Source organism: Spea bombifrons, chromosome 3 (assembly GCF_027358695.1).
Source record: "Spea bombifrons isolate aSpeBom1 chromosome 3, aSpeBom1.2.pri, whole genome shotgun sequence".
NCBI classification, from domain to species: domain Eukaryota; kingdom Metazoa; phylum Chordata; class Amphibia; order Anura; family Pelobatidae; genus Spea; species Spea bombifrons.
Window position 1 is genome coordinate 93,220,444 of NC_071089.1, and position 13,287 is coordinate 93,233,730.

The window sequence follows — 13,287 nt, forward strand, 5'->3', positions numbered from 1 at the left end:
AGTTCCCCTTTTTTTATCTGACATCTCTGTGCTTCAAAGCATTTCACTGTTTAACTTGGTATATTTTATTGGTGGTTAACTATTCAGTATGCTTAAGGCATGATGAAAGTGTGAAGAAAATGTGCCTTTGTTCTATCAGTAGCCCATTTCCCTAAAATACTGTGAGGGGCATTGCAAAAAGTCATCACGCACTTTCTGAGATTGACGTAGAGGGCTACGCATGTAAATTAGTGACAACATTATTAACACTAACAAAAGATAATGGCAATATATTATTTAAGAAAAAAGAAAACAAAAATTAGATGAAGTTCTAGCCTTTCCAAAATACCATTATAGTTGGCTCCTAAAGAAGATCAAGTGAACTGATTTATGTTGGTACATATTTTCCAGAACATAGTGTCTTAACCCTGCAATCTAGAATTTTATAACTAATGGTTACATGACTTGTAAATGAGACTTGATGGATCCCCAGATGCAACAATCCAGAGTGAGAGGTATATTGGTGTGTCTGTGTACTTTATACCAGTTCAACTGAAAGCCTTTTTTCTACAGCCTTTCTACCTTGAAGGCCTGACTAATAAGGTCTACAGTACAGATTAAATGACAACAGGAATTCTTTAAAATTAATATGCTGACCAAGAGTATCACCATTTGCTCCTCATTCTTGCAGTTTCTGCAGGTGCGAGGGATATGGAGTTTTGGAATATGAGTTGCAATACAGGTGTTAGCACGAGAGAGAACGCATTATCAGTGTAGGATTATATGGTGTGGTATAGACCTCTCCTACAATATGAGGGATGTTATAGTAATAAGAATATATTGAATGATTTCATAAGGAATAGTGCCTAAAAATTGGTTCCATTAGCTATGGTTTAATTTAAAGACCATGGTGGAATGTCAGTAGCAAACCAGCCCAAAACACATAAAGTAGAGAAAAGGCTGCATATGCGCTCTCCAAAACACACTTACATTAAAAAATATACATTTAAAACCCCATAAAATGTGCGGAAAAATACGATCCAGTTTGTGAAAATTCCACCTTAAATCCTTATACTTCATCTCCTGTTGGCTGTATGTACAATGTCTATACGTCAGAAATGTTTCAGCAAGTAGCCCAAAATCTTTAAATCAGATGAGCCCAGCTCTCACAAATCACCCCAATATTCCCCTTGCCAGCTCTTCCTTACATAAGGTTAATTGGAAATGAACCCAAATATAGCCATTCGTAGGCCATGTCGTTATAAAAGACCAGTTCCCTGCTAAACCTTCTGTATTTCTTTCCAAGCTCAGTAATTCTATGTCTTTTATAACCACCTAACGCCTTAAATGCATTTTGATTTTGACTGATGTTAGCTAGAGTTTAGAATTGGTTTACGCTATCTACAATGGGAAACTATGAATTAAAAGAAATGAGGTTGTTTAGAAATAAGTCACACACTGGCGGTCCAACAGATCTTTAAGTAAATAGATTAATATAGAGCTCCCCCTGCTGGCTTTTATTATACTACAGGACTGAATATCCTTTGGCACTAAGAACCCAGTCTATACAGACTTTTTAATGATTATGACTCAAAGTTTCTATTATGGTGTTAGAAACTGGTTGAACACATACATACATACATACATTTGTATTCCTAAATGTGGTACAGGGACTTGGTTGTTTTTTCCATAAACAATGCTTGGGCTTTGTACTAGCGCCTTCATCAGTGTAGGGCAAAAAAGTGACAACATAGCAAACAGGTCACTGTAAGCAAAGGAAAACCATATATTACTTTCTTGTGATGGTGCTTAACCTTATCTGCAGAACTCAGCATTCATGTGTATGAAAGATGTGCACAAAGCATCATAGAAAGCATCAGGGCAAGTAAGAGCCAAAAGGGCAAGGGTTTGTGAAAACTGTCTGGAGCTAGTGAGGAAAAGCAAGTGGTGATCATAAAAAGTGTTTCAAATGAAAAATAAACTCATATAAGACATATAATAACAATTATATTTCTCATGTTATGCTAACAAAAACAATAATGAATAGTCATACTGCACAGTGTATACATGTTGTATGCATAGGTAAATTATCCAAAGAAGAACACCATATATTTTACAAATAAATTTTATTGATATGCATACCATAATGAAGAAAAACAAAAATAACCTATATAGTTTGCTATATAACATAACAGGAAATGTATGTATGTGTATATATATATATATATATATATATATATATATATATATATATATATATATATATATATATATATATACCAATTGTCCATTGAAGCAAGAAAACAAAGTATTATTATGCAAATATTTTATACCATTTTTATGCATAGTAGATACAACATCTCCTACAAGAACAAACATATGACACAATAGGGTTCAATTCTGCAGCAAAGTGGCAAAAGTAGCAACCAATGGAATCTTTACCACTTTGTAGCAGAATTGCTTTAAAATTAAATGTTCACCAGTTTGAGGGAGGGGGATTACAAAATTGCTTAAAACGAGCTTGTGAATAGGAGGGCTCATGTCTGATCCCTCTTATAGTAGTGAGAACTATTTGGTGTCAAGTCCTTCTGTTAAAGGGCAATGTAACTAGAGTTGTCAGGTATCCCAAACTTAAATATGACAATAGAGAGAAAGCAGACACGGGAGAACAGCTCTCATCCATGACCATGAGAAGATGAATCAATGCTGAAACCTTTTGGCAAGAGCTAAGCTATTTTCTCTTGCTAGCCAGCTGGCTTTTGTACCCACAGCTAAATGTATTCCTAGTACAGTATGCTGGGAGTTGGGATCAGACCAGCTCCCGAAAGCTTGGCAAGGTAGCACCTAATCATAGGCTTTGTTTAGAGAAATTATTATGGATATAGCTTAGAGACATACCCTACACCACTTCTGTTTGAGAAGAACTACTGCCTTTCAGTTAACCCCCTGTGGAGTCACTATAGAATTATATAACAGAAAATATTTGTTGTCAGGTCAGTCTCTTGTATATTATAAGGGATTTTCTAAAGAAAGAGAATCTTGCTGTCATTCCTCCCAAATATAATCTCCGTCATAACCCCTCACCTACCTAACAATAGCCCTGCTCTCCCAAACAAATAGTGTCTCCGGTCTGGACACCTGGAATTTCTGTGTTCAATCCACCACTGTTTCCTGCTTTCATGCTACAAAGCCCATATCACTGATGTCCCATGCATTCTGATGTGAGGTGTAGCGCTCATGGAAGGATGGTGATGTCTTTCAACTGATACTTGTCTCTAAAAAGAACTGGGTCATCACCTATCATGAAGCCAAGGCAATATATGTACATTTTGGAGCGTTCTCATAAATAATGCTATTCAGAAGGGTTGTAGAGTATAGTCAGTCCTCTTGCATGTCAGATTTTTATTGCTGATCCTGTATTTTGGAAAAATGTGTGTATATCAACATATGTGGGTGCGCTTTGGATTTCGCAATAACAATTTGTGTACAGTTTTGCATTCATCTGACAAGTGGTGAAAGTATTAAAGGAACCAAAATACCTATTATTTCGTTATTAAGAATAATGGGGAGATATAACCTGTGTGCCCCCGATTTATATATCTGGCCCTGTCACTGTAAAGGTGGTATAACATATGAGTGATACTTATATGCTATTTTATATTAAAAGAGTAATTATCTATCTATCTATCTATCTATCTATCTATCTATCTATCCATCTCTCTTTACACATAGAATGTGGTATACAAGCAATGATCTCTGGCTTTTGGTACCTCTAAGAGTCTCCTAAATATGATATTACCGCAGGGCTTTTCTATGGAATCGATAAGATTGAGTCATTAGTGGCTGTATGATGTATGGTAACATTGGACTTTTTATCGCCATTATCACACTCCATTATAAGAACGGTTTAATTAACTTCTACTAAGATTTTCTTTCCTAAGATTTGTTTATTCTGGATAAACAATCCCCAATAGATTAATCTCCTTTGTGGTGCCTATCATGCACTACAGTGCTCATGACTGGTCCATCCTGCTGGCTCAGCAACTTAGGTCATTCCGGATTTTTTTTTTTTTTTGACAACTGTTGTCAAAGAACCCCCGCCTCTGAGGGTCAAGTGAAGGGTAAATGGGGCTGGTGATGGCAGTGGGGGCGACTGGTCCCTGGGCCAGTCCAGTTTTTATAAACATGTCCTACTGGACTTAGTCCACCCACTAACGGAGGTAGGAGCACAATGAGGGTCACGTGTTACAATGTTGCCACAGTAATAGTGCAATCATGAGCACAGTGTGCAAGCAACAATAAATAAATGCATGGGATAAGGTAAGGGTGAGTATGTGTGTTAATGTATGTGTGCATTCGAATGAATGTGTTTAAGTGTGCATGCTAAAATTAAATTAACACTTTCATGAGCTGACATCCCTCATTCACCCTCTATGTAATAAGTAATTTAAGGTGAGATGGAGCATTGAAATAATATGCCATCTGATTTATAATTTCCTGAATCTTAAAAGTAAATTAATTTGGCCAACACATTAAAACATTTTCATTAATTTGTTGGCTACTGAGACCTGCACACACACATCTTTAATTAGCTACATGATAAAAAGTGGAGCATTTTTTGTGCCAGTAGAGTTGTTGTACATTCTAATTAAAAACTCTTCTTATAATATCTCCTATTAGCCTTTTTACTAATGGATACTTCTCCTACTTATGCAGATTTTTAAAGTCTTAGACTTTGCAAAAATTGTTTGTAGGTCAAAGAAAGCATCCCATATGGAAATGTAATAAGAAAAAAAAATGGATATTGCTGTAGTAGCACAAAAGAAATTTTACTTAAAATTAGAAAAAGTATATGTGTGGCCAAAGAAGTATGATATATGAAGTGTGTTTTATGCAAGGGAAATCCAAGTAAAAATCCAAATGAGGCAAGTGCTAAAGTGTGGTTAATCACAACATCTACCGTAAAGAAATATGTGTATTTTATATATATGCAGTATAAAAGATTGTTGTATAAACACATTTATACCATCAATAGTCAGTTTTTTAGCCACATCTCAGCTTTCCAGTGTTGCCTGATCATACTGTGCAATGGTTAATGTACATGCAAAGGCTAACTTTATTCTGCAAAATTAACATGAATGGGGGAAGGGATACAATCTCAGCACTGCAGCTGTTGCTAAAATATTTTTATCACCCCGTGCGGTGATATGAGGATAACAGGGATTTTAGAATCACAATGGAAATGCAGACAAGAATTGTCACAAAAGAAGGTTCTTCATGTGGATGCTCTGCATGCAACTGATCATCTTTCTGTGTGTGGACTGATGTCTAATCAATGTCAGATTTATTAATTAATTTAGCAATTTTAGTGATACTTCCTTTTACATCATCATTGTGTATTAATGTCAAGATAGTTACCCAGACTTCAGTATGCAAAGGACTGCAAATTAACTAAGCTATATGTATTTTTCTCAGCAATGTTTTTCAAACATATAACTAGAATATGAGCAATAGCATAGGTATCCCGCATAAGGGTTGGGGTTAGATTGCACAACTTCATGTCTTAATTGATCTGCAGTATCTCAGTGGTTTTTATATAATGCTTTGTTTATTAGGGAATATATATATATATATAATAACAAGGTCCAAATAACAAGGTCTTTTTTCTTATAAAATAAAAAAACTTTTCATTACAACAGAATTGAACAATTCATCAACGTTTCAGGTCAAGATGACAAAGGGTCTAGAGGTGACTCGAAACGTTGATGAATTATTCAAATCTGTTTTTATTTTATAAGAATAAAGACCTAATTTTTGTATGTATATATACAATTCGGCAGGGTGCTGGTTTCAATCTGCAGACATCCCTGTAGCGGGATGAACATTTGTTCTCTTGAAAGCCAAATGCATAACAAGTAATACAGTGTTAATGTTAATTATGTATTTGTAAAGTTAGTCCATAACCTTTAATGCCAAAAACATCAATCATAAGTAAAACTAAATACCTTGCTCTTCACTTGTTATGAGTGCTTGCTTCCCGATAACTGATACAAGAACACAACTTACAGACTCAGAACTTGCAACAGTCAAACATATGTACACATACAAGGAGAAAACATACACAACTCGCAGCACCCGCAGAAATATTTGCCTACAGGACCTGCATTATACGCATGGAGCACATATAGATACCAGGACACTTTATATCCAACTGGAGTGTGGATAAAAATCAGCTTGGCACTTTAAAGCCTGTGGCCAGTAAAATGACACACATGTCATCTGCCACATGAACAGCAGTAAAGTAACATGGATAGCACCATCGAGTATCGGCCCGCCAGGAATTTGTTCGGTTTTTTTAATGGTCAGTCCAGGCCTTGCCCAGACGCCTGCACAGTAACCTAGTCACTCTGCAAGGTGATTGCCAAAACAGTGTTTCATTTGTATGTAGGCGGTAGTTTTAAAGGGACACTCCAGTGTCCCAGGGAGCCCCCTAAACAAACAATGCATAAAGAAGTATTTTGTAATTCTTTTTATACTGTATGTATTGTTAACGTTAAAAAATAAATGCACTTTAGGGAAAAGCTGCAACTTCTCACTCATTCCATGGATTGAGTTAGTGTTTAGAGGAAAGAATGGACATTTCTGTTATATTTTTATGTGTAAAAGACCAGAGATCTCTAGGGTGTGTACACACTGTTACTGTTCGTGTCCATAATATTTGACACAAACAAAGAGAAGTATTCCAGACATTGTCTGCTGTCTTCTCACTTCCTGTCGGCTTTTAATGGGCCTACAACTTCAGGATGAAATCATGAACATTTTCCACCAAATGGACAGGGAAAGGTCACCACATACCACAGAGTCTATCTGGGATCAGAGACAAAATCCACATGATTCACAAGTCCTTTTTTTGGTCCTATATATTACACTGTACACTCAACACTGTTTCTGAGGCTTTTGTCTCCAAACTTCTAGTGCTTGACAATTTACTACCATTATCAGCAAAGGTGCCAAAGATTCATTGTAGTGAATACATTTCTAGACATCCATGGGCCCCACGCAAGGGTCAGCATGTGACGATTAATTTAATAATAGTTTGTTTTTTTATCAATTCAACCCATAGTGACTGATAAAACATAACACAGTCACATGATGTAATAACACCAAACTCTTTAAGAAGTGATAGCATTAGTACATTAATTACATTAAAACAGATTTTGTAAAGTGAAATGAATTCCATTTAAAATACATTATAGCTCAGAGTACTATACTTTATGATAGACAAGAGCACTGAATTAGAAATTAAAAGGCACAAACTTTTCTAGGAAAACATGCATCATAGGAGAGCTTCAGACGACTGGAATCCTCACAACATTATTTTTGTGTTCCATTTACACAATGACATTTGTACATTTAAGGAAATTATCAACAACCAATTAAAAAAAAAAACTTAGCTTATTTATTTTGTTATAGATCCAATATTACTGTAACTGTTAAAAATATGTGAAATGTTTGGGAAAAAACACACACATACATTGTAATAACATATAATATAAAGAGCATTCCACAGATTGCATGGGACCATCAAATCTGGTCCCTTTCTTTCTAGCTTACAGTAAAATATCTACCTGTAAACCATCCCGGTTTGATTCTTCACTGTGTCCTTCAGTGACATGCCATGAACACTGGCAAACCATTCCAGGCGTTTCTGCTCCATGTTCCCAAATTGTGTCTTTGTCCAGCATCGAAGCGGAAAACAGGCTTTGGGTGTAGCATTCGTCCTTTTTACTCTTGTAGCTGCTTCATTGGACTTCTGCCCTCCAGTTTTAGGATTTGGGATGTCGGTGTAGCTTGGCTTGTAAAGATGCATATTCTTGTGTGCGCTTGTTACGGTAACTCTCTTGTGTCTATGTTTTCGTGGAAGAGACAATTGTGTTTTGATTTCCCTTACCAGATGTAAATGTTGGGATGTAAACTACTGTAATGGATACCATGGGAATATCTACCAACCCTTCTCTCCCAGTGGAGTTGCTTGTCACCAGTACATTTTTATTGAAGGAATCATGTGGTGGACCTCAGCCAGATATAACTTATTTTCTGTGTTCAGATGATCCCTGGTCCAGTTCTGACAATGAGGATAATGTTCATCCCCTTGGGATATAGTGCTTTTCCCACATCTTTATATTTAGGTAAAGCACAACCATTTTTATGTGGGATACAGTCCAAATTGCTGTTCTCATACAGTCTATTTAAGGCACTGACTCTAACAAGTGACTAAAGGGCAGATAACAATTACAAGGGCAGTCTGCATGGCACATGGAAAAAAACGCTCTGTTCTCAACCACTGGTATTTTATTTCTACAAATAAATAAAGTTTGATGGATATGATTACAAATGTGCTTTGCTTCCAAGCTGGAATAGGATACTCTAACAAGATGTCAGATATTTTCCATGACGGCTTATTTTGATTACCTTAATTTAATTTGTCATCTACTCCATTTATCACATGTTTTGGCAACTTTAAAGGTGTTGCATATAAATCCAACTGAGCCGAAAGCTACCTTCCTGAAAATATTACTTTTATAAACAAACTTTTACAAACAAAACTTTTACAGAAGAGTTACAATAGAAAAGGCTTCATACAAAATTATGGGTAATAAAAGAGTAGAATAAACTCTATTTCCTCATCTTGTATGCTACTGGTAATGGCAGGAGTCATAACTGTAACATGTGCCATAATTGAGAATTACATAGCCAAAGGTTAATATACCTTGTTTGAGGTTGTTTGAGCAGGGCCCTCCTCACCTGTTTCTGTAAGTCAAATTGTTATGTTATATACTACTTTTTATGTCCTGTCTACCCATTGTACAGCTCTAGGGAATATGATGGCGCTAAATAAAACAATAAATAATACCGTATTTGCTCGATTATAAGACGAGATTTTTTCAGAGCAAATGCTCTGAAAAATACCCCTCGTCTTATAATCCAGGTCGTCTTCTAATCAGACCTCGATTAGGTTGCCAGGCTGCTTACCGGTGCTTTGGTCGCGAGCAGCGTCTCTTCTTCTAGCAGCAGGAGAACAGGAAGCTGGTAGAGTGTCACATAACTCTGCCTCCCCCCTCCTTCCTCTGGGGGCGGGGAAGTTGCTCGCACAGCCGGGCCCCTGCAGAAGTCTTCGAGTGAGAGATCTGCAGTTCAGGTAAGGGGGTGGGGTGGGTTTTTGTGATTAATGTGTGAAGTATGTGTGATTAATGGAATGAATGAGTATTTAAATGTTTGTGAATGAGTGTGTGTGTGATAGCATGGATGTGTAAGGTGGGTGGTGGTGGTAGCATGGCATAGGGAGGCTGTACTCACACTCCTATCATCCCCAGGTTCCAGCATGTACTGGCTGCCTTGACTTGATAGGAGTGTGATTGTTGTTAGCAGTTATATATAAATATATACCTCCAGAAATGCCTTTTAACCCCCTATATGCCACTCTGTCCCATGATATGCCTTTTAACCCGCTATATGCCACTCTGGCATATAGAGGGTTAAAAGGCACATCATGGGGCAGAGTGGCAAATAGGGGGTATAAGGCATTTCTGGGGGCAGAGTGGCAACCCTGGGGCCAGATGTGCATAACTGGGGGGGCAGGTTGGCAAATAAAAGGAAATAAAAAATATATATTTTTCTCAATCATAGCTTTTATTAAATAAGAAAAAATAGTTAACATGCATTAATATTTACTAATAAAACTTTTTTTTCCTATAGGGTAGTCTTATATTCAGGCTTTTTGTTTTTTCCTAAATTAATATTTAGATTTTGGGGGGTCGTCTTATAATCAAGGTCATCTTATAATCGAGAAAATACGGTAATAGGAGGGCCCTCCACCCCTTCTGTACAAAATAACATAAGTTAATGTTATTTTAATGTTTCAATTGGTTTGTTAAATATACACACTATATGTCATACTGGCACACTGTCATATCATCATACTGGGTTTGACCCTTGGGTCTCTGGGTCACTCTCTTCTTTCGCTGGGTCAAGGTAGCAAAGAGAAGGCAGAAAGCTTCTCTGGGAAGTTCTAAGGTATGCATATCACAATAGCATAATCCAATGTAAACTTTAAAATTGTATGCTATGCTCTGGCCATATTATGACAATCTGTATAGGCTACAATAACATAAGTGTGAGATTCATGTACCAAAGACACTTATTCTGTGAGTAAATGAGCTGATGCCACTGATTAATGGCAGTATAGTTTTTGTGTTCGGCTTTGTGCTTCTGCTTAATATTAATCAACATTTAACTTGACACACAAACGTATCCCTGTCTGTATCTGTCTGCTTCTGTGTATAGCTGTAGCCTAGTATAAAATTACACGGCTATTGACATGGAATCCGATCATGACGTTGAAATTAACGAAGCGTGGTGTTTAATTGGATGCAAATTACAGTGAAGAGTCGTTTCCAATGAGGACCTTTGTATTAATTAGCAGCCAAATGTTAGATATTTTTTCCCTATTCACATGACACAAATCTACTCTAATGCAAGTCAAAATGAAAAGCACTTCAGAGCAAACATTTATGAAGTTTTTCAATCATTATGTAGTTGTACACTATTTATGGAACCCATCTAATGAGAAGGATAAGTTGGACCACAACCAGCATTAGTACTGGGCACCTATGATGATATTTGTGATTAATGGTTTTCCATACACTAAAGATGGTGTGTCTTTGCCATTTTTATGATATGTTTGTTAAACCATGATTCCCATTTTTCATGTTTAATGTACCCACACAAATCATACAGTACTGTGCAAATGTTTGTCAGGTGTGAAAATGCTGAAAAGTCAGAATGCTTTCAAAAAGAGTTTATTTTATCATTTAACAAAATGCAAACTAAGTGAACAGAAAAGTTTTTTAAGGAACTTGGTAGGTAGGTTGTTCCAAACATCTTGGAGAACTAACTAAAGTTCTTCTGTGGATTTAGGCAGCCTCAGTTTCCTCTCTCCATGTAATCACAGACAGACTCTATGATGTTGAGATGGGCTCTGTGGGGACCATACAATCACTTTCAGGACACCTTTTTCTTCTTTACACTGAATATAGTTCTTAATGACCTTGTCTGTATGTTTGGAGTCATTGTCATGCTGCAGAATAACATTGGGGCCCATAAGATGCCTCCCTGATGGTATTGCATGATGGATAAGTATCTGCCTATACAGCATTACACAGACCACTAATTCTGAACAAATACTCAACTTCATTTTTTTGAAATGCAGCCCCAAACATGCAAGGAACCTCCACCATGTTTTACTGTTGCCTGCAAACACTCATTCGTGTATTGCTCTCCAGCCCTTTGGCAAGCAAACTGCCTTCTGCTACAGCCAAGTATTTAAACTTTTGACTCATCAGTCCAGAGCACCTGCTGTCATTTTTTTGCACCCTAGCTCCTGTTTTTTGTGAACAGTTGAGTCGCTTGGCCTTGTTTCCACGTAAGAGGTAGGGCTTTTTGGCCACAAGTCCTCTATAAAGACCACTCCTGATCAGACTTCTCCGGACAGTAGATGGGTGTTCCAGGGTACCACTCTTTTCTGCCATTGCTGAGCTGATGGCACTGCTGGACATCTTCTGATTGCAAAGGGAAGTAAGCATGGCATGTTTTTCATCTGCTGCACTAAGTTTCCTTGGCTGATCACTACATCTGTGATCCTCAACATTGCCAGTTTCTTGCCAGTGCTTCTTGAAAAGACCTTGGACAGACCTGGATACCCCTGTCTGCCTTGAAATATCTGCCTGGGAGAGACCTTGCTTGTGTCTTGTTGTGGTGCTTAGTCTTGCCATGGTGTGTGACTTTTGACATTATCTCCCCTTGTTAGTAACTTTGGCTGTTCCTCACCCAGTTTTATTCCTCCTACACAGCTGTTTCTGTTTCAGTTAATGATTGCGTTGAAACCTTCACTTTAAATCGATGATCATTAGGCGTTAAAATCTATACCAAGCAGCTGATAACCATATGACTACAAAATCCCTGACTTTGTGCAAGTGTACCTAGATGAATTGATGTTGTTTTGAAGGCAAGAGGTGGTCACACAGCCAGATTAGATGGGCCCAATGGTTCTTATTTGTCATCAACTGTTTCTATGTTTTTCTTTTAAGTGAAACATGTTGCCATCTTTCTAAAATATAAAAAGATTGCAGAAAAACTGCCTGTACTGGCCTGCTGCCATCCCAACCCTGCATTAGGAGGCCAGTCCGGTTCAGGTAAATATTCAATAATAACTTGCTTATATTGATTCCAACCAGCACACTGCCGTTTCATTCTTTCACTTTAGTAAAAATCTTCATGGATCCAGAAACAGAAGCCAGCCTGGTTCTCACTTCAAGCAAAAGAAGCATTTGCTATTCATTTACCTTATCGTCTGTGTCTGCTGAAATACATTACAGTCACAGGGCCTTGCGCCGCAAAGCTCATAAGGCATGTTATGTCAATACATTAAAAGATTTGTTACAGAAAACTGAGATAAGCACAAAACTTTAGACTACAAGTTGTTAATAATGAACTGACCTAGTATTTTAAAATCATATTTGAAAAATATTCACTTGTCAGCGGTTAACATAACTGTCGACTTGCCAGGTGGTTTGATTGCTACATTCCTGTTTGAAGACTAAAGCAACCGACTTGTTAACGTAGCTGGCTTTTTAGTTTTTCCTTTAAATTCACCAGTTCAATCAGCAGCACAGGATATATTACCAGATGGAGGGCTATTTCTTTCTCAAAATCCCGTACAGAGAGAGGACCTGCAAGATTTAACTAAACACTTTGAACAGAGATCATTATTAGTTTAGTTAAATGAATGTTGTTTCATTGATCTAAATCTGTTCTTTTGATGGCTAAAATATATTCCGGTTTTGTGCACAGCATATTATATTTAGAATTTGTGCTTTCTTATTATCACATAGTTTTAGGAAGTTTGACTTTTTTTATTATAATAAAGCAAGAATTTTACCAAAGAAAGACAATTAGGGCATGAAATATATTTTTCTTGAATAATGACATCTTTTTGAATCTGCTTTTGTGGGTGACAGCTTTGATGGCCCCCTCTTAGCTAGGGCTGTGGAAATTATAGTCCACAAAAGCTCATCTTTTATTAAAAAAATATTATATCTAAGTATTGTACATGTATACTGCAGTCCCACTATATGCAGAAAAGCTTGTAGGAAAAGGTTGAAGTGCCACTACATATGGTATGTCCTATGTGGTTAGCAATAAAAGGGTTAAAAAATAAATACATCACAACAGATGGAACTGAAAGAATGT

At 37.0% G+C, this 13,287-nt stretch overlaps 1 protein-coding gene and 1 long non-coding RNA gene across 2 annotated transcripts in view; one reads left to right on the top strand and one right to left on the bottom strand.

Moving 5' to 3' along the window:
* KCNAB1 (potassium voltage-gated channel subfamily A regulatory beta subunit 1) overlaps positions 1 to 7,867 on the bottom strand; it is a 128,219-nt gene extending 120,352 nt beyond the window's left edge. The window contains exon 1 of the mRNA XM_053458658.1: positions 7,608 to 7,867. Within this exon, the coding sequence (XP_053314633.1) occupies positions 7,608 to 7,849 (242 nt within the window). The 5' untranslated portion in view covers positions 7,850 to 7,867. The remainder of the gene's footprint in view (positions 1 to 7,607) is intronic.
* A 1,254-nt stretch (positions 7,868 to 9,121) lies between these two features.
* The window catches only part of LOC128482769 (uncharacterized), a 49,510-nt gene continuing 45,344 nt past the window's right edge, over positions 9,122 to 13,287 (top strand). Inside the window, exon 1 of the long non-coding RNA XR_008351015.1 lies at positions 9,122 to 9,201. This is a non-coding gene — a long non-coding RNA (uncharacterized LOC128482769). The remainder of the gene's footprint in view (positions 9,202 to 13,287) is intronic.